The following is a 20,728-nucleotide window of genomic DNA, read 5'->3' on the forward strand; positions in this document are numbered from 1 at the left end:
AATAAACATTTTAACCAAGCCCAGAGAAGGAGAAGAACAATTGTGAAATAAATACCTCGCAGACACAGTTACTTCAGCAGGGTTCCAGAGAGTAAAAATTACTTAGTGCTTGCAATCTGGTCAGCAATGTGAAAGATACAAAAATAAAGAAATCAGATTTTTGGGGACCCTCCAGGGGCTTGTCAACTACAAGGTCAGTGCTGCTGACACCTCCAGCCCTTGAAATCGCCTCTAACATCTTATGTAACTCTTGAATTTCGTGTATCCAAAACCAACTCACACAATAAATGCAGATTATGACTGCAAAAATTCAATAAATGTGGGAGTAGGGAAGTTGGAACTGAAGAGGGGTTGGTAAATCTTGTAAAATAATAACAATACTGTTTTGGTAGAACACGGTGATGGAAATCTCAGAGAGAGCAAACCCAGAAGAAAAATGGACAAGCAAAATTGGGCACATGTTTACCACGGGCCTAGATGGTCTGCAGAAAGCTCGGAGAGGGATTATGGTGGAAAATAAACTTGAGTCTTTATGCTGTTCTGAAGGAAGTTAACCACTCCACATTGCATTCTACACCCAACTTAGTTCCTAGTGCCAGGATTTAGGATTTATGTATTTTGGGACTGAAACTGATATGCACATTCAGAGAGAGAGGGGGGAGGAAAGAGACAGGGAGGTATGAACCCAAATATATTGTGACTCTTGATTTGTCTTCTGGGGATGAAGTGTTCTTATTTTAGAATTTTTTTTCTTCTCTATCATAAGAAAATCAACCAGATTTTTCTGTTAAGAGTACTATAGCTATAATATAGTTGTCAGAGATGGGATTTTAAGGGACGATATATTGTGAAACAACTCATCAAAAGGCAGAATTTGTCTTAAAAAGCAAAGATCCTCTGGTGGACTTTTAAGAAAAAACACCAATAAGCAGTCAGTTCTCAATGGAGGAATATTTGCAGGATAACCTGGCATGACCTATGTTATTTTATATTTTTATTAAGGCTCTGTTCATCCTCTTTCCTCAGAGTCTTGGAGATACTGTGGACAGTTCTTTCAGAAACAACAAGTTGATGTTCAAAGACCTTTAAGAACTGCTGGGAGGGGAACTGAGCAAGACCACAGGCATAACCATGCTACAGTGCAAACAGACAACACCCAAAACCCAATGAAATTACCAGGAATGCTCACAGAGGATGGCTTGGAGACGGAAAGAATGAAGAGGCTTCATAAGAGGTCTAGACAACTTTGCAGTGGATTGGTATACTGATAGCTATTAAATATGATAATGTAGATTCAATCTGTAATTTAGGAATCCCTCAGTTACCAACTGATGGGGAACTGTGGTGGGGAAGGAAGAATAAAACCTTCCTGCTCATCTCCTATCCTGGCTGATCTATGGGCACTGCTCACATAGCCACAAGCCAATCTGAGCCAACATCCACAGCTCCTTCAAACAGACAGCATCTCGACAGAACTGGGTAAGGCCAGATTAATACAGGCAATAAATTTTCATTGTTATTTACATTGCATTTGATGCAGTAATTTCTCTTTCATTGTATTACGGTGTTTGAGCAGGATCAGTCACCTAAAAGCAAATGGCTATACAGAATCCTCAGAGAAGCCTTCCAAAGAGCCCCCTCTTCAGTGGTACAGGACATGATGCAGAGAGCTCATCTGAAAGGCAGAGATAAACTCTGACTGCAGGTTAGCAAACATCTAATTAAAGTTGTACAATTTTTAAGTAGGCATCTGATATATCAGAAGTGCAATTTTGCATCATGGTTATATGAACAGGATCTAAAATAAAGAACTTACAGCTGTGCAATGATGAGGAATGGTATGGGAACTGTCAGAATTTTGAGCTCCGGAAAGGAATTAAAATAGGGAGCCAAACTGCGAATAAAAAAATTACCTATTTTCTTTTAGATTCAAGACTTCAAGGGAAATCTAAGAATTAAAGGAGGGGACGGAGTCCCCAACAGCCACTCTTTGCTGTCACAGGAAGGAATTCAGAGATCATCCATTTGTACAGCCCAATGCATAAAGCTGCCACAAGCACAAATCATTTGCAGGATCTAATTAACATAACCTGATGCTAACACCCTTTTCAAATTGAATAAATGATTTGGAAGAATAGTTGACTTGTATGTTTACTTCTATCACTGCCTGATTGTGTACTAAGTGCATGAGCCATAAAAGCAACATATGGGCAGCTCTGCAGTGTAATACAACCCCCAAGAAGCTACAAGCCTTAGCCACAGGTAAATCTCATCTGCTTCCTTCTTGCCTGCATGTCCCTGAAATGCTCTGTAGCCTCAGCTATGCAACTCCTCTCAGTGCTGCTGGGCTGATAAAACATATTTCTGAAAGGTGGCTCCAGCTGAAAGGCAGATTTACTGATGATGCAGTGCAAAACAATGAGAGGCATGTGAAGTGCAGGGGCAGAGGAGCGGGCATGCCTTCAGCATTATGCACTGAAGATCACAAGAGAGAGACAGCTCTGCCAAAGGAAGCTGGAAATGCAACTTGCTCAACTTTCTCGTCTCTAAGCTGCATGCAAAATATTAATGTCATGGTCAAATAAAACGTTCTACCATTTTAGGCACATTGCCTAATTAGAGGCCATTGTTATCTGAGAACACTGTTTTTGCAGCTGCCAGGAAATTAAATAACCCAAGGGTAACTTGGAATTAAATGAAGCTGTACAAACACATAGCTCAGCTTTGAAATCCTGTCTCTGACAAGTATCTCCCTCTGTTTTCCAAGGGACTAAACATCTAACTAGGGCATGCAACTATCCTTTTCAATCAGGCCATAGGATAACAAACACTGGTCCTTCTTGAAGTTCGGGCTGAAGCCCTAGTGCTTTAGAGACAGAGAACTTGCAAATTCATACATATGCACAAGCACAGCCTTCTCTTCACTGAAATCAGCAGCACCTCCTGAGGAAAGAGCTCTAGTACAAGTGTCCATTAAGAGAGGAAAAAAAAGAAATGCTTATACAGAAACCCTTGCTTTTATCTCATCTTCAACTATTTCTCCTCTTGCAATCCTTGTAACTTGAAACTTTGTCAGCAATCTAAAACCTAAGCTGGTTATACTTTTACACCGACTTTTAAAAATTGAACAAAAAGGAGAAGTGCATTTCCAATGAGATTGGTGCAGTCACGTGAAATGCATAAAAATGTCCATTTTGAAAATCTGGTTCAGGTGGCCTCCCTTCTTAGCTTTCTACTTGTGATTTCTGCTGCGGGAAACAAAAAACGCAGCCTAATACCAAAGTCTGAGTCTAAGAGCAAGAGACAAGTTCTTGCCAGGCCAGACATTGACCTAGCAATAAAAGGAACTGCACAACAAAGTCAAGTCAACATGCAGAGGCTGTTGTAATGAGACAGCACAATTCCCACCTGGCCGTGGACACAGAGGGATGCAGGACTCACTACAGACTATTGGGAGGATCATAAGGTAACTGGTTTTACAGTAGTGTCTTAGAACAGATATTCAGGTGTTTGGAATACAAATAAAGCCTGATTTTGAAGTGCATATAAGTAGCTGTTAATTTGGGCTTCTAAGTAAGGCAAAACCTCATCTGTCCCACAAAGCATGTATGTGACCTGAACCAAGTAATTTTGTCTCCTTTTTATCAGTTTCCTCATATGCAGGAGAAAAAAATTAATTCTTATTTCACAGTGGTCTCATAAGACAGGAAGTATGAATACACTCCAAAAACAAAGCATCATTACTATGTTTGGCTAAAAATGTGGAACACGGTAAGGTAGATTCCAAAAATAATCATTATGTCCACTCTCACTGGGGAGCTGGGTTAGGAAGACAAATCCAGGTTAGGCGAAGAAGGGAGCAGAAATTGGCTTTTTTCTTAGGTGGCAAGCAATGAAGATTAAAAGTGTGGCTCAAGATGTGTTCAGAGCAGGGGTATTGGTGCATCTGTCCTGTGCAGGATTGCCTCCTGAGTTCACAGACTTTGATGCCCTTTCTGTGTCACAATAAAGAGTTGGGTCATTCCCAACCTGTCAGCCATGGCTTTCTGCTCCCAGGCAAGAAAGCATTGCCACGGCCACTCCTGACCCACTTGCTACTTCGTGAGCAAATGGGATCCACAGCCTGGAAGAACTGAGGATTTTGTCTCTGACAGTCCAGTAACAGGAACTGCAGAAATCAGCAGACTTCCCACTTCCTGATAAAACTTTCCCTGTGTTTCAACAACTCTTGGCAAAGGCTTTGCTCACTCTGCAAGCCGGGGGTGGAGAGGACGTAGCCCAGGCAGTCAAAGGCAAAGCTGCCGGCTCTGGTTGCTGCCGGCAAGGGGACGCAGGCAGCGCGTTCCACTGAGAAACCAAAAACGCAAATGAAAGAACATCAAAAAAAGAAGCAATGCAGTTGGACTCACAATTCCATTTCCTTTTGTATTTTCAAACAAAATAGCACAAGGAATCCTTTTTCTTTTTTTTTAAAGAAGACAGTATTTCAGACAACATTTCACTGGACTGACAGAGAAGAGCCAATAATTACATTTCAAACAAGACTTGAAGATGGAGCCACTAAATTCCTAACTGTAAGATTGTAACCTTGACGTTGTGAGTCTCAATCCTGTGCAAGATTAAATCCTAAAATAGAAGATTTTTAAAAGATTATGTAACTTTTCTCATAAAGGTTATTTTTTCCCACCACAATCTTCAATCTGTTCCACTACAGAAAGAATTTGTTCTGCAGGCTGCAGTGCACCCACTGTAAAAGGGAATCCTGGGGGACAGAAGCTACCACAATTACTATTATTTATCATGACCCTTGGCAGTTACATTATCAAAGCATTTCCACATGTTTACTAAGTAATCTTTACAAGGCCTGTTATGAGGTGATTTAATAGGATTATCCCGATTTTTCAGATGAGGAAACCGAGAGGGACACTGAGAGACTTGACCAAGGTCAAGCAGAAAAGCCTGCAGAACTCTTGGGAACTTCACCGTGGTGCTCTGGCTCCCTTCTCCTTGTGACTGCAGCAGCAAAACTGCTCACTTGAGAATAGCTCACCTGCCCACGGGGCAGCCCTTCCACAAACTCAAGACAGACTATGACTGTCAGGCCAAAAGCCTTAAGATGATGGTGGCCCAGTGTTTCACCATCAGCTTAATACTGTATGCAAAGGAAAGAACATCCCCTCGACCAAACAACCACGCACATTGCACTGGGATTATGAGAGCTACCCTTTATCCATCATTATCTCTGGAGACTTTGTACTGAGGCAGGCAGAAAGCTGGGAAAACCTGATCACTGGCACCAGGAGAAAAAGCTGGTCAAGTTTTTGGGCGCGAAATGTGCCACCTCTGCCTGACAGCCTCTGTCTGAGTACAGACAGATCTAAGTTTGGCTTTCCAATTTCCCTTGATTAAGAGAATTCTCCAAGCCTGCCAGGAACAGAAATGTTCTCACCTTGATGAATGACTGCTGATCCTTGGGAAACATGAGGCATCTCCTGCTCTGATAAGAACATCTGGCAAATCTGCTCAGAGACCAACCCTGGGGAGTACCGTGCACTGGCATTTTGCCATGGATTACCATGAAAGAGATGTTTTCTCTGTTGGCAGATGATGCCAGACTGGTTTTTTTCCAAGGTTATTGGAGACTCCATTTCTAGACTGAGGTCACAGAACTCATGAGATGCCAAGGTGGAGAAAATCCACTTCTTCATCCAGGTCATGGACTTGAGAAAAGTATGGCGTAAAGTAGGTTCACAATTAGCAAAGCTTGGGAACTGGTGGTTGAATGCTTTCAGACGTGGGAAAGGGGTTTCATTTCCTGCTTGTATCATTGATTTCCTGTATCCTGTGCTTCACTTCTCAACCTGTCATGGGTGGGCAACCGCACTTCCCCATCTCTCACAGGGAGCTCCATGTAAAATTCATGTCAAAAGCAGGGAAAGATGACAAATTACAGTCTTACCAGCACTTACAATATATAAATGCTTTAAAAGATCTTATAGAGTGTATTCAGCCTTGCCATGGGGTGCACTTAGCCATGGTGGAATACAGCCAGCTCCAGAACAAACAAGACAAGCCACCCTCTCTGTTTAAGCCCACCCTTCAGAAAAAAAAACCAGAAATGCACCAGCGGAACAGCAAGCAGATGGTCAAATGCTCTCTAATGAAATAAGCAGGGCTGCTACTTCTCTGTTGAGCTGCATCTTGCTCTTAGAGAGCAATCTAAAATTTCAGTGAATTGTTCCATCATTTCAGCCAGAAAAGCTTTGTGGGTCCTGCATTTATGAGAGGGGTTGAAAAGAACAAGCCTTGCTCATCCATCTCGGACTTTGGAAAGTGCTAGGAAGCAGCCAAGATGTAATAAATTTAAAGGAGGAAATCATGGCCACTCGAGTGGTTCAGGAAGAGAAGTCTGGGCTTTCTCACCCACAGGCTGTGAAACAAAAATAGGTATCAATACACACCCATCTGCTGGAGGAAACAGTGAAAAATATGTATTATTTATGCAGTACATCTTTAAATAGGAGCAAGCAGAGAAACTGAACCAAAAGACTTTATGTGGCAGGTTACAAACATAAGGAATACTACATCCTGTCAAGATTTGCAAACCCACTCACGTACAAGCTCTGAGAAGAAGCTGAAATGCTCCTTTCCCCAGGTGACACAAACCAGACCTTGGAATATTGCGTGTTTCTCATTCTTCCCTCCCTTCCCCCAAAAGCTTTAACTACCAAATCCTACTGCCTCTTGGGAGAGGGTAGAAATCCCATGTAATCACAGACCCCAAAAATGTTTACTGATCTGTAAAAACAGACATGCATTGCAGGGAAAACCTCCCCAACCAAGCACATATTCATAATTAGGCAGTAGTCAAATTCTCATGTTTTAATTTGAATTTAGGTCATTAATACCACACTACTTAAAAAACCCGGAAACCCCAGACACAGCATAGTCTAGCCAATGCAGAGGTTCAAAAGAGAGCGATTGTACACGTGTTTAGTAGGGAAAAGCATGTTCTGCCTAGCAACCACAGGCTCTCCTGGCTGTCCGGGGGAGGAAACTAGCACTATAAATGTCGGCAAGCAAATTATGCCACTGTGCCTGAGATACAACGGCCTAGTCACTGGGCAATAAAAAATTAAAGCAGAGATAGTTATAGAAGCAATATTCAGAAAACAACATGCAACTATTAGCTTGTTTCCCTCTGTATCTTTAAATAAAGTTAAAAATTGCTCCCAGCTAGATGGGTTATATGCTTGGACTTATTTATAAGCTGATTTCTTGCCCGTTTTATATACAGGATGAGAGAGAGGACACTGAAAGCAATTTGCCATTTTGATGTTATTGAAACAGGAACTCAGTGTGGTACTAAAGCATATGATGGTCCTGAATCCAAGGTCAGACAGGGAACAGGTTGTCTGAGGATGATGGTTATCAAAACAAAGCATTGCCAACAAGATGGCTTTTTTCTTTTTACCCTTTTTTTATTAAAATGAAAATTTCTCTGCCACTCTAACTAGCTGAGATTTTTCAAATAGTTTCATTATTTTTAATGTACTGGGCAATTTACCATGAAGCATGAACTGAGACTAGGAGCCTCCTCCTTCTGGAAAACGTGCAAATGAATGGATTTCTGGCCTCAGAGAAGATCCCAGTCATATCAGGCAACCAAAGAAGGTTTAAGGAAGGACTGTCACATCCATCTTGCAGATGAACCTCAGTGTGGGGAGGCAGCAAGTCTTGCTACATGTTCACCAGCGGGATCTACACCTGAGAAGGACATTTCCAGTGCTGCTTCAGTACTGAAATGAAGTGGCCTTTCCTCACTGGTTCCAATCCAGAAGAGACCAGTCAGGACCTAAGGTCTGCTGACCGCAGTGACCTACACGAAATGGACTTGCCAATTCTAGGACAAAGATCAGAGTACATAAAGGTGATGTGTTTCCCTTAGCACAAATTTTCCTGAAACTAGAATATGCATGTTTACCAACTTGAAAGTCACAGCGATTCACTCCTCCCTTTACCCCAGCATTTTCTTTTCCCCTTCTCTGATACCTTTGAACTTCACTGCCTATGTGAAAGATTGCACGCAAGGGACATCAAGCAAGTGCCAAGGCTGGGAAGACAATGACCTCACCTTGAAAATGTTAGCAACATGTTGCTTTACAATCTTCCATCTTCAGGACAGCTTCCCCTGGGTGACAGACTGTTCCAGACCCCATTTATGCAGATGTTCGTGGAGCAAATCAACTGCTGCCAAGGTCACAGAGGAGACCAGGCTGGGGCAGCCACAGGCATGGGTTGTCACCATAATGGAGAAAGAAGCCTTCAAACTCCATTCACTGCCCTCTAAGTGGTCTCAAAAAGGGAGACTTGTCTTTCCACTATAAATAGGGTACAAACTCAAAAAGTAGAATTTGTTGCCCTCTAGGTCCAAAGACACTATCTTGCCACAGGGATGATAGTACAGAGGAGTCTATTTTTGCACAGCACGTAGCCAGGCCCCAGTGGTGATGACTCTGGGCAGGTCAGTATCAAACAGTTCAGCTTCATTTCGATGAATTCAAGAGATACTGAAACAAATCAATACCCAAGGGTAAACTGTGGCCATCTCTCACCTCCACACAAATGGACCACAGATGGCACTGGATAGGTTCTTCATTAGGCTTGTAGAGAATAATGGTGGTTGATGGAGAGTGTAAGTTCTACATTTCTCACTGTACTGTGCAGTTAGAGAAGTGTTGTAAAATCAGAGGCTGGAGGGATGGCATTTCATCGGAAAGCTACCCAAGCAGAGCTATCACTAAACATAGTAGTGGACTTCCAAGAGAAAAAAGGACTGCAGACAAACCAGCTGGAGAAACCAGGAGCAGAAAAAGGACAATCAAACCAAGCCTAACCCCCTTTAAACTGCCATTTTACCTACAATAAAAGGCTCTCTGGATACAGAGAGCTGCGACACAACAGCTGTTGGAAGTGCCACTGGAGGAACATTGCTACCCCCAAACCTTATTATTTTATTCAGATGGCATCTCCAGCATAGGACTGCAATGCTTCCCAGTGCACACAAACATGTTTTCCAAGAGCACGGGTATCTCCAGGTGTGCTGACATGTGTTTTCCTTTCAGTGTGTGACAGCTAAAACCTTTGGTGAGCAGAGACTATTGGGAACAGCAAGACCACAGGCTAGAAGCTCAGCTCATGCAGCTGCTCAAAGACAGGGAGAATATCTTTGCTGCCCTTTGAAAAAGGGAGAGACTATGTAGAGAGCACAGGGGCTATGGCATATCTGCACCATGCACAGACAGCTCCTGCTTTCAGCCAAACCTTGGGAAAAAAACCAAACCAGCCAAACAAATATTCCTATATTTCCGGGAGCAGCAGCCACTCCATTTTTCTGCCATGTACTGGCTCCATAGCAGGGGATAAATGCCAGGATTGTACACGGCTGTCCAAGCACCCCAACAGCTGAGACACTTGTCTTCATGCAGGAGGCCCATGGCCAAACTCTTTCTGCTAATTCATTCCAGTATCAGCCAGGAAAGAGCTTTCTCTGCACCATCCCCCTGTGTTATTTGCTGAATAAAACTCTTTCTCATTAACAGGCCAAAGCCCAAGAAATGGCCACTGGAACAAACAAGGTTCTGTGCAGATATAAATCCCCACCTCACCACCAGGGAATTAAAGCACAGAATTAGGCTGTAGCTGTTCCCTTTCAGCACAATGAATGCTTAAGCAGGTTACAGCTTTGCATTGCAGACATCTTCTGGGGAGAAGAAAGAATGACTTCTTTACCAGCCCGACTCACTTGCTCTCAGGGAAACAAGCCTAGAGATTACCTGTTGACAAAACAGTTAAGAATGATTACTGCATGTCAGTGTGTTTGAAGCATTAATGTCAAGGATTGCTGAAGTGCCAGTATTTCTTCTGCCTAGTGTTTTCCCATCAGGGATGTTTGTGATGTGCAGAAGGGCTAACATGGCTACCATGGGAGATGTCAGCTAACAGGACAACCTTCTCACTGCTGCTGTGGCAAAAATTCATACAGGTCCCTGAGAAAGAAAGATTCTAATTTTCCACACAGGAAAATCTGTCCTTCAGAGACTTACATCAAGTTTGTTAGGCACTGCAAGAAAAACAGTTATCTGGATAGAAAAAGAAAGTCACTTACTGCTGGACTTGCTATCTGAACTGCTCAACAAAGCTGAAGATTTACCCTGTAATTCTTAAACTTGGCACTTTGCTACTCAAGACAAGCAGCAGCTGATGCACTCGAGGCAGACATGATTGGTGCTGTTTTGCAAGAAGGTGGGATGCTGGAACTCTTGGAGATTTTGATTCTGTTGAAGCCCATGGGCTGATTACAGGCTATACAGTGGCAAAGTGAGCTTCCTCCTCCTGAGATGTTTATAGACTCTGAGGGGAACCAGGGAGCAAAGCAGAGCCCTTTCACTGTTACAGGTCATCCTATATGTTAGATCCTGGATTGCTCCAGACCATGAAAAACTTAAACCATACTGAACTGAGGTACAGAACAACTGCAGACAGGGCTAACCCTGAGATGAAGCTTTGGATGTGGTGGTGAAAATTCAGAAAGAACATAGGCTGTACACAAACCCAAAAGATACGGGGGTTGTGGTAGGAGAGTTAGCAGTGCACACAGTTCTTGCCAGCACATCATCGCTTCCTAGGAAAAAGCACAGAAAAGGGGATGAAGCTGCCAGCTCTGTGACGCTACTACCCAGGTTGAGTTTTGCACCTGCCTTCCATGCTATGCTGTAGCAGAGGATGGCCTTAGCATGTTCCCTCCTTTCCCTGCATTGTCTGGAAGATGACCTTTTCTCCTGCAAAGCCCTGCTTTAACACACCAAATACACACAGTGTATTTGAAAAAACAGGGATATTATATGCTGCCAAAACCATGGCCCAACGGAAGGTACATGAGCACTACGACTATCAGCAGTAAGTTCAGGTGCCAGTGAGAGCCAAGGTCCAAGCAGAGGGGACTGCTGCTTTGAAGTGCAGCAGCACTTCCTGGTTCACAGAGATAACTTGGGCACCAGTGGGAAATGCAGGTCCTTGAGGACACTGGTCATGCTAGATTTGGGATTTGCTACAAGCACAGACAGGGGTGCACAGTGCAACATCCCCCACCATGGAAGGGCAAGACCACTGCCTGAGCTCACCTTTGTTTCAAGCTGGAATAATTTGCAGAGAGAAAAATGGCAGTGTGGTTGCTGGAGACTGTACAGGGGTGGTTGCAATCTAAACTTGCCACCAGTGATTGAACTGAGAAATCTGTGTTGTGCCAACAGGGCAGAGAAATGAGTGCCATGGATGTCAGACACAGATGCAATGCTGGAGGTGAGCGTGCCCCTAGCATATCCCATCTGCAGGGACAGCACAGTTCAGTGACACAGACTCCCTCCTGACAATGGGAATCTCTGGGTTTCTTGCTCTGCCACATGCTGTGCCCCTTGGAAAAAAGCCCAAAAACTTTCTCGTACTTTGGTGAGCCTTCTCTTTAAATGGAGATCTTAGTGGGAGGCTCTGTATCCTACTATTGTGGCAAAACCAAATTTGAATTGATTTTCCCCAGCTGCCACTGATAACAAAAAGCCTGATACTACTAACAGTCATAAAATTCTTGTGCATATGCCCCTCAAACAAATGCAACAAGTGACACTCTGGTAGTAGAATCATATGTCACCTCCTCTTTTGAGAGCAAAACTACGTGACATAGACTTTCAATCAAACACCAAAACTACCAAATTATAAACAGATATAGTTGTAAAGATCTATTTACCTATTCTCAACCTAGGGATTAATTTATTAAAATCTTTAGCTACCTTTGTACTGTTCTAAAATGTAGCATTATTGTACTATTACATGTTTATGAGTATTCCTGAAACAGAAACGGGACTTACTCAGCAAGGCTACTGATCATGAACTTTGACTCTGCACTAAATAAAGACGATGCAGTTTCAAGTTTTCTCCTTGTGTTTTGGATATTACGAACCCACTGAATATTACAGTGTCACAAGAAGGTTCTCAACAGTTAATTCCTATTCAGGAATAAAATCCTCTTTTTTCATATTTTGATGAATTTTCTCCAACATCTAAACTGTATAAACCACAGAAAGGAGTGACTGAAAAATAGTAATAATAGCTGCCCGACACTTTCTCATTCCACCACCTCAATAACACTGCTACAAACAAAACCTCCACACACAATAAAAGTTATTACTAACTATTTCCATCAACAAAGCCAAAACAATCTCTCCATCAGCATTTGCCCAGCACCGAGAATGTGCTCTCTAGCACATGCCAGTCACCTTCTGTGACAACTCCACCTTTGACCCTTTCAGCCAGCACAAGCAAAGAAAGATGCACATTCAGTACAGTGAGAGCTGGGTGTAAGAAAGGGGGATAAATCCCAGCTTTTGGTGATGAACCAAAGGAGCTGATTCACAACTCCACAACATTGTGCTGGCTATGGGGATGATACTAACTACTCATCTTCAAGTGCTCCTTTGAAAGAGAGGTTGGTAGAGAAGCTAGAGATGCAAGACGTGTGCTTGTGGAGGCTTGAGGACACAGGCCAGCTCATTTTAACACAGAATCAAAATCACAGAATCACCTAGGTTGGGAAAGACCTCTGAGATCATCGAGTCCAATCTAAACACAATGATATGCTTGGTTTTGCTGTTTCAAACACACTTAAACTGCTCTTTAAGACCTGTGTGTGCTCCTCTCTCAGCATTCAAAAATATTTATATTCCGGATGTGAATCACCTTGTACAGAACAGTAGCTGAGACAGTGTGCTTAAGTGATCAAAGCACCTTACAGAGTTGTACTACCAGCACTGACAAACAGACCTGTTTTACAAACACTGTGATTTATAATCTCAGCGAGGTGACATGTTTTCCTCCTCCTGTCCCAGGTTGGATACCGAAGTGGTACATGCTGACACTTACCTAGGAAGCCCTCTTCATCCACAATGATGGTGTAGTCCTCGGGGGTTTCCGTGAGGCTGAAGAACTTGCACCTGGCAAAGGTAAACAGTAGGAAAACATGATTAGATGCTGGACTGAGCAGAGCCTGGTCTTTCACCTAAAATGGAGGTCCTTTCCCATCCAAGCTGTGGTGGAGGAAAGAGTCAAGGTCTGGTGTTTATGGAGAGGCCTGAGGCATTAACAGACCTGGATTTTATTCCTGGCTAACTCACACTGTGTGACCCACGTTCCCTGCTGCCTGCCTATGCACAATGGAGCTGGTAAAACTCTTACTATTTTTTATTACTTAGTTCTTAGTTACTTTTCTCTAATTGCCATATCCCTTAAGGCTTTCCATCACAGCCAGGACCTGCTGTGTTGCACTGACACAGAGCAAAAAGCTTTGCTCACTGATTGATCACTCCAGCACCCTCGAAAAGCCTTCCCATGGTTCATGCATGCGACTGTTTTTCCTATCTGTCCACTAAAATTTCTTGCCTTATCAAGATTTGACATCCAATCTCTCAACCAAGCCCCAGCATCTCTTCTTATTGCTTCAGAGGCTGTTTCCACAAGCAGATAGCACCCCAACTTCCTATGCTGGGGTGCTCCAGGTAAAGAGCCATGGTAGCAGCAATCAAGTCCATGGACACAAGGCTGAGCTTCCCCCACCTTGATCCCCTATTGCTTCTGTTCTGCTCCATGCTCATCTTCTGACACTACAGGTCATGTGCAGCATAGCATTCCCAGCTTGTTCAGCACTGAGCACCATGTCACCTCTAACAGGAGATAAAAACCAAATATGACATGGGATTCTTCCACTGAAGACACAAACAGAAAAAGGCTCAGCCTTAAGGTTTAACACCACATATAGTCAAAAAGGATTTTTTCCCCTGACACACCAACATATGTACAGCAACATCTACTGAAAAAAAAAAATCAGCTTCTATCCAGTTGGTCCCCAGTAATGGCAGGAAGGTTAGCACAGCATTTTTCAAGCTCAGGTTCACCTTCAGCAGAGCATCAGCACCGTGCTGGGCAGCAACCTATGCAGGGCTCCCAGCCTCTCCAGAAGCATGCCAGAGCACAAGAACTGTTTTTGCTGCCCAAGCCACAGGAGAAATTTTTCCCTCTAGGAAGCTAAATTGGCTGCAACATGAAGAGCCTGTGTCTCTAAGAATCAAAGAGCAGGATTTCACAGTTACACTATAATACTGTCCAATTTATCTGAGGCAACCTACAGAAAATATTTTAAATACTTGAAAAACAAATATTGTTCTCAAGACCCCCAAATTTCACAGCATGTTCATAGTATAATTTCTGCATGAAGCACAGTTCAGCAGCATTCATCAGCCAGGGACTACCAGGGCTTCTCAGCACTGCTGAGCATCTGTGTTTTAAAGTGTTCAGGACTTTTGAAAGCCTGGAACCCCATGCTGGTGGTTCAAGACATCAAAAGATCAAAGCATTTACTTGATTAAAGGATCAGAATAACACCTGGTTGCAGCATTCTTCTGACTGGCTGAAAAGAACAAACATAGCAGCTATCCCCTCCAAAAGCAACAGGGAGAAAAATGAGATGGATACTGCCCTCCCCATCATCTCATCAGAAAACCAAGAAGAAGCAACACACAGTTCAATTAGTGATCTGCCACGTAACCAGCACGATTCCATATACATGGAAAGTATCAGACAACCTGCCTTTAGAGACTCATCCTGTTTCCCTGGAAGCATCCATCATGACAATCAAGTATGACACTCTTCCTCCTAGCACAGACATATCACTATAAAATACAGACGTGGCCCCACCACAGGAGAAACCACAACTTAATTATTTTGTGTCATCGGTAATAGCTGCTGTGACGGCCACATTTACCAACTCAAGTCTCTCTAGGAACAGTGCCAAGAAAAGCAGAAAATAGCAGCAGCCCAAATTTTTACTCTCACTTCTTAACTGCACAAGGCTGCTACCTGTGCAAGGGGTGATCCAAGCTGGATAAAACCTGGATTTTCTACCTCCAGGTGAGTCCCAGGAGGTAGAAGTATTTGTTATTTAGTGGATGAATTCCCTGGGAAAGTCAATGAAATTAAAGTCTTTGCTACCACTACCGGACCGAGCCACATGCACACTGACCAGGGAAAAGCTCGTGGTCTTAAAGGAGAAAACACTAATAAAAAACACCTAATCTTGCCTGACCTGTGATGGCATTTACGGAAGAATTTTGAACCAGAACAGTAATAAATGTCTGTGTGCACCGTTGACACCAGCAGAAAAAGTATGATTGTGACAGATGCTAGTTTCTGAGCACATATCTAAGGGATATGTACAGATGAGATCCCATAATTGCTGGCTCAGAATGCATGTCAAAGCCTCATTATCTTCACGTACCATCTTAAAGCCCAATCCCCCACTCTGTGCAGTTCTGTAAAAGGTCAGTACCACAGACCATCTGAATTTAAAAGCAAAGTCTTTCACCAGCACAGAGAAGACCAGTGGTTCTTGGGCTTTATATTCACTTTGTTCAAGCCAATGATGCGGTTTTTTTTCCCAAGGGAAATCTAAACATGAAAAACTGGAATTGTAAATCTTGTGTGACAAAACAGAAGGAACTCAATGTCATATCTCTCTCCTTATATAACACATGCCTCTTCCATTCAAGTTATTTCAATAATTTCTCTTTCCTCTTAAACCAGTCCTTGATAAGCTGAATGCCAATAGCATCTTCTATTATCACACCAAAGCCAAGAAAGGAAAAGAACTGCCCTTTAATCATTTTGAGACATCAGGCAAACAGTATTTCTCTAAGTACGTGTGGAAAGCATATATGCAGGAAGACGTATTTCTAGTTTCAGCCAAACCTCAGGTGGATTATTTTGGATTCCTGCCTCCTTAAAGTTTCAGTACATTTCCACTTCAGCACTGTTGCTGACTTCGACTCCCTAACAACATATGCCTTTTTCTGGCAATGCCACAAATGTAGATCAATCTATAATTAAATTAGATCTTTGAAACTGCAAAGCCTACACTGTGTATGGAAGCAATACCCATGCTTGCACAGAGCAGGAAATCGCCTGTAGGATGCAGCAGCAGCATCGCGTCAGTTTGCAAACAGTACTCCAGTCTCTGTGGGAGAACAGAGCAGGAAAGCAGAGTGGTTGGTCGTGCTTGCAGGTCCACACCACAAGTGTCTCCTCCAGCCGTTCGGTCTTCGAGAGTTGGTGAGATCACAAGAGTGACAATACTGGGATGAACATGATTTTCATTGGTTCTGGGTCACACGCAGACCACAAGTTTGTGGGAATACTGCTGTGCATAATTTGAAAGTTCAGCACAGACAATAGTCTTTAAGGAAGACCACAAGTCTTACCTTCTTATTTATATGGAAACTACTTAGTTAATTCTTGTCTCAGGAGGGTAAAGTGTTGCAAAGCTGTCTGTACTGTGGAAAACATCTGTTCCAGAAGCAGGTGGGTGGCTGGTCTCCTCAAACATAGGAAACCATGCCCAAATGTCATTCAAGGCAGTTAAATGTCTGGAGGTAACACAGAAGTTTGCAAAGAAACAGTTGAACTGAATGGGAATTAAAAAGAAGGAGCAGCAAGTTCATCTGTGTGAATATGAAAAATGTAATTTATTGGGGTTTATTCCAGGCTGTACGCTTTGGTATGGTATTATGACAATATATATTCTTAGTGGGGGCCCCCTGGTGGTCTAGAGGTTAGGATGCGGCGCTCTCACCACCGTGGCCCGGGTTCGATTCCCGGTCAGGGGACCTCCCCGGGCAGATGGAGCTCGTCAGCCCTGTAAGGCCATCCATCTAAGAGAAGGTCACTCCAAACAAACCTACGTCCTGAGGACCTCGCTGCCACCGTCCGAGCTCGCTCGGCCCCGGCAGATGAACCTCAGGATTAAAGGGTGGGCTCAGTTCAGCGCACACTGTGTCTCACCTAAAAAATCCACTGCGCAGGCTGGAAGATTCCCAAATCTTCGTTCGTGAAGACTGGCCATGACGATGATATATTCTTAGTAGAGAAAAAGTCTCATGCTAATCATCTAATTCTTGGTGATCTTTGTGGTTTATAAATAATGACAAGGGGTGGATTCTAGTACATCATCTTTGGAAATGTATTTAGGAAAGGAGTAAAGGACACTCGTGCTGTTAATGTGATCCCAAGTAACATGCCATAGGACAAGAGGAAACAGCCTCAAATAGCACCAGGGGAGATTTACATTGGGTATTAGGGAAAACTTTTTCATCAAAAGGGTTGTCAGGCATTGGAACAGGCTGCCCAGGGAGGTGGTGGAGTCATTGGCCCTGGAGGTATTTAAAAGACATGTAGATGTGGCACTTAGGGACATGGTTTAGTGCGGCCTTGGCATTGCTGGGAGAATGGCTGGATTGGATCTCAAGGGTCTTTTCCAACTGTCCTGACGTGATGTACTTGTATAGCCAATTTCTCTACCTGAGCAGCGATGTCTTGCCACAGCTCAGCAGCCCAGATGGGTTTCTGTCTGTGCTGCCAATTGGCCTTTTTCCATTGGTCCAGTCACCCCCCCAGAGCATTTGCCACCATCCACAAGTCAGTGCAGAGGTAGAGCACTGGCCATTTCTCTTGTTCAGTGGTATCTAAAGCCAGCTGGATGACCTTCAGCTCTGCAACCTGACTTGATCCACCTTGTCCATCAGGAGCTTCTGCAACTCACCACCATAGGACTCCATACAACAGCTTTCCATTTTCAGTGTGTCCCTACAATACGGCAGGAACCAACGGTGAACAGTGTGTGTCACCTTTCATTTTCTGGAAGCTGATTATATGGTGGGGCCTTCACAGCACATGTCACCTGATCCTCCTCTGGTAATAATCTGAAATTTTCAACTTTGGGCCAGCTTGTGATGATCTCCAAGATTTCTGGGAAGTTGGGGTTTCTTAGCTGAGTTCGCTGCGTGATCAGAGCGATCCACTTACTCTACGTGGATCATGTGGAAGGGGCTTTCCCTTTGAACATCCAGCCCAGCACTGGCAGTCAGGGTGCCAGAAGGAGCTGTGCTTTGGTGTCAGTCACTTCCGAAGTGGTTCCAACCCCTTCAGAAGCTGCCAGAATCTCTTTTTCAGTTGGGGTGTAACAGGCCTTGGACCCTTTGTATCCCTGACTCCAGAACCCTGGGGCTTGTCCTCGAGTCTCCCCAGGTACTTTTTGCCAGAGACTCCAGGAAGGACCATTCTCCCCGGCTGTAGTGTAGAGCACGATTTTTACATCCTGTCCTGTCCTGACTGGCCCATGGACTACTGCATGGGCAACCTCCTGTTTAATTTGTTCAAAAGCGTGTTGTTGTTGTTCAGCATCCCACTTAAAATTGTTCTTCTTCTGTGTCAAATGATAGAAAGGGCTGACAATCTGAATGTAATCTGGAATATGCATCCTCCAGAAACCCACAGCATCCAGGAAAGTCTGTGTTTCCTTCTTGCTGGTCGGTGGGGACACAGCTGCTGTTTTGTTAACTGCATCCATTGGGACCCGACAATGTCCATGTTGCCATTTTACTCCTAAAAACTGGATTTCCAGGGCAGGTCCCTTGACCTTACTTTGTTTTAAGGCAAAACCAGCCTTCAGGAGGATCTGGATTATCTTCTTCCTTTCTCAAAATCTGCCTCTGCTGTGTTGCCCCACATAATAATGTCATCAATGTACTGCAGGTGTTCTGGAGCCTCACCCTTTTCCAGTGCAGTCTGGATCAGTCCATGGCAAATGGTGAGGCTGTGTTTCCAGCCCTGGGACAGTCTGTTCCAGGTGTACTGAACGGCCCTCCAAGTAAAAGCAAACTGTGGCCTGCACTCTGCTGCCAAAGGAATGGAGAAGAACCCATCAGCAATGTCAACAGTGGCACCACTTGGCTGCCTTGGACTCCAGCTCGTACTGAAGTTCCAGCATGTCTGGCACAGCGGCATCAGTGGTGCTGTGACTTCTTTCAGGCCACGATAGTCCACTGTCAGTCTCCACTCTCCACTGGACTTATGTACTGGCCATATAGGGCTATTCAAGGGTGTATTGGGTCTGGCTGAGATGGAGTTCATCTTCCCATAGCAGCTGTCCCAGTGCTGTGCTTTGCAGTGGTAGCTAGAAAGGTGTTCATAACACACCAGCATTTTGGCTACAGTGCTCCCACGGCATCAGCGCTGTCTCTCAACATTCCCTCCATCAATAGGCTGGGGACAGGCAAGATCCTGGGAGGGGCCAGCTGGCCCAAATTAACCAAAGGGATATCCCATACCATAGGATGTCAGCTCAGATATAAAAGCTAATGACAGGAGCTAAGGAGGAAGGGGGACATTCATTATTTACAACGTTTGTCTTCCTGAGCAACTGCCACACGTGCAGAAGCCCCACTTCCCGGGAAGTGGCTGAACATTGCTTGCTGATGGGAAGTAGAGAATAAACCTTTTTCTTCCTCTTTGCTTGTGTGTGCACAAACTTCACTTTTGCTTTAGTGAACTGCCTTATCTCAACATATGAGTCATTTTCCATCTTATTTTCTCTCCCCTGTCCAGCTGGGATGGGAGTGATAGAGTGGCTTGGTGGGCACCTGGCATCCAGCCAAGGTCAACCCACTAAAAAGGTCTTGCTGACCTGGCTCTCAAGTTCACGAATCATCTCATGGATGGGGGATCACAATATTGTCAACGGTGCACTGCTGTGGTAGAGATCAGTACCTGATGTTCTTCAACCCTCAGCAATCCCACAACAGAGGGGTCCTCTGAGAGACCAAGCATGGTATTCAGCTGTTTAATTTCCTCTGTCTCCACAGCAGCTATCCCAAAAACCCAACAATGTCATTTTGGGTCCTTGAGATACCCCCTCCTGAGGTAATCTATGCCAAGGACAGACCGGGCCTCTGAGCCAATCACAAGGAGATGTTTTTGCCATTCGTTCCCAGTCAGGCTCACTTCAGCTTCCAGTACAATCAGCTCTTGGGATCCCCCTGTCAGCCCAGAAATAGAGATGGATTCTGTCCCTACATATCTTGATGGCATCAGGGTACATTGTACACCAGTGTCAACTAAAGCCTTGTGCTCTTGTGGGTCTGGTGTGCCAGGCCATTGGATCCACACAGTCCAATAGCTCTGACCGTGCCTTTCCTCCACCTGGCTGGAGGCAGGGCCCCTTTAGTCCTGGTCATGGCACTCGTTGCTCACTTCTTGTAAATATGACCTGGAAGTCCCTTCAAGAGGATTGAATGTAGCATCATCCCTTCCATTCTGTCTGAGGACTTGCCCTCTGGAAACCAGAGCAGCATTTATCCTTGAAGAACTTTGTGCGGTGGTTGTCCTACCTTTCAACTCGTGCACCCGTGCTGCTGGGGCAGAGGTGGGTTTTCCATCCAACTTCCTCATGTCCTCTCCGTGGTCATGCAGATAAAACCACAGGTTACTTCGTGGTGTATACCCTCCCTCTCGAGCAGCGGGGCGCCTGCTCCCAAAAGCAGAGATTCTAGTCCATACTGGTGGGGCATAGGACACTTCCTCTCTAGTTTGCTCAAGTCTTTTGAGTCTGCTCACAGTCTTGGACAGTCTTTCCACAGCTGAGACGCGGGTCAGTAGGGAGGAAAAAAGATGGTCTTCATACTGCCAGAGTCAGGTAGTCATCTGAAGCACTGTTTGTCCTCCTCCTTTCATTGACATCGATGCCAATGAGTTGGTGTACAACGATGGCACGCTCCACGCAAACTTCTGGCAC

At 44.3% G+C, this 20,728-nt stretch overlaps 1 protein-coding gene across 3 annotated transcripts in view; it reads right to left on the reverse strand.

Moving 5' to 3' along the window:
* The window catches only part of CASTOR2 (cytosolic arginine sensor for mTORC1 subunit 2), a 137,338-nt gene that overhangs the window by 55,488 nt on the left and 61,122 nt on the right, over window positions 1-20,728 (reverse strand). For all 3 annotated transcript variants that reach the window (XM_039379517.1, XM_027749966.2, XM_027749967.2), the window contains exon 2: window positions 12,976-13,046. In XM_039379517.1, coding sequence (XP_039235451.1) covers window positions 12,976-13,046 — 71 coding nt within the window. The remainder of the gene's footprint in view (window positions 1-12,975; window positions 13,047-20,728) is intronic.

This window comes from Pipra filicauda, unplaced genomic scaffold (assembly GCF_003945595.2).
Source record: "Pipra filicauda isolate LSUMZ 115617 unplaced genomic scaffold, ASM394559v2 scaffold16_size7369187_pilon, whole genome shotgun sequence".
Classification (NCBI taxonomy): Eukaryota; Metazoa; Chordata; class Aves; order Passeriformes; family Pipridae; genus Pipra; species Pipra filicauda.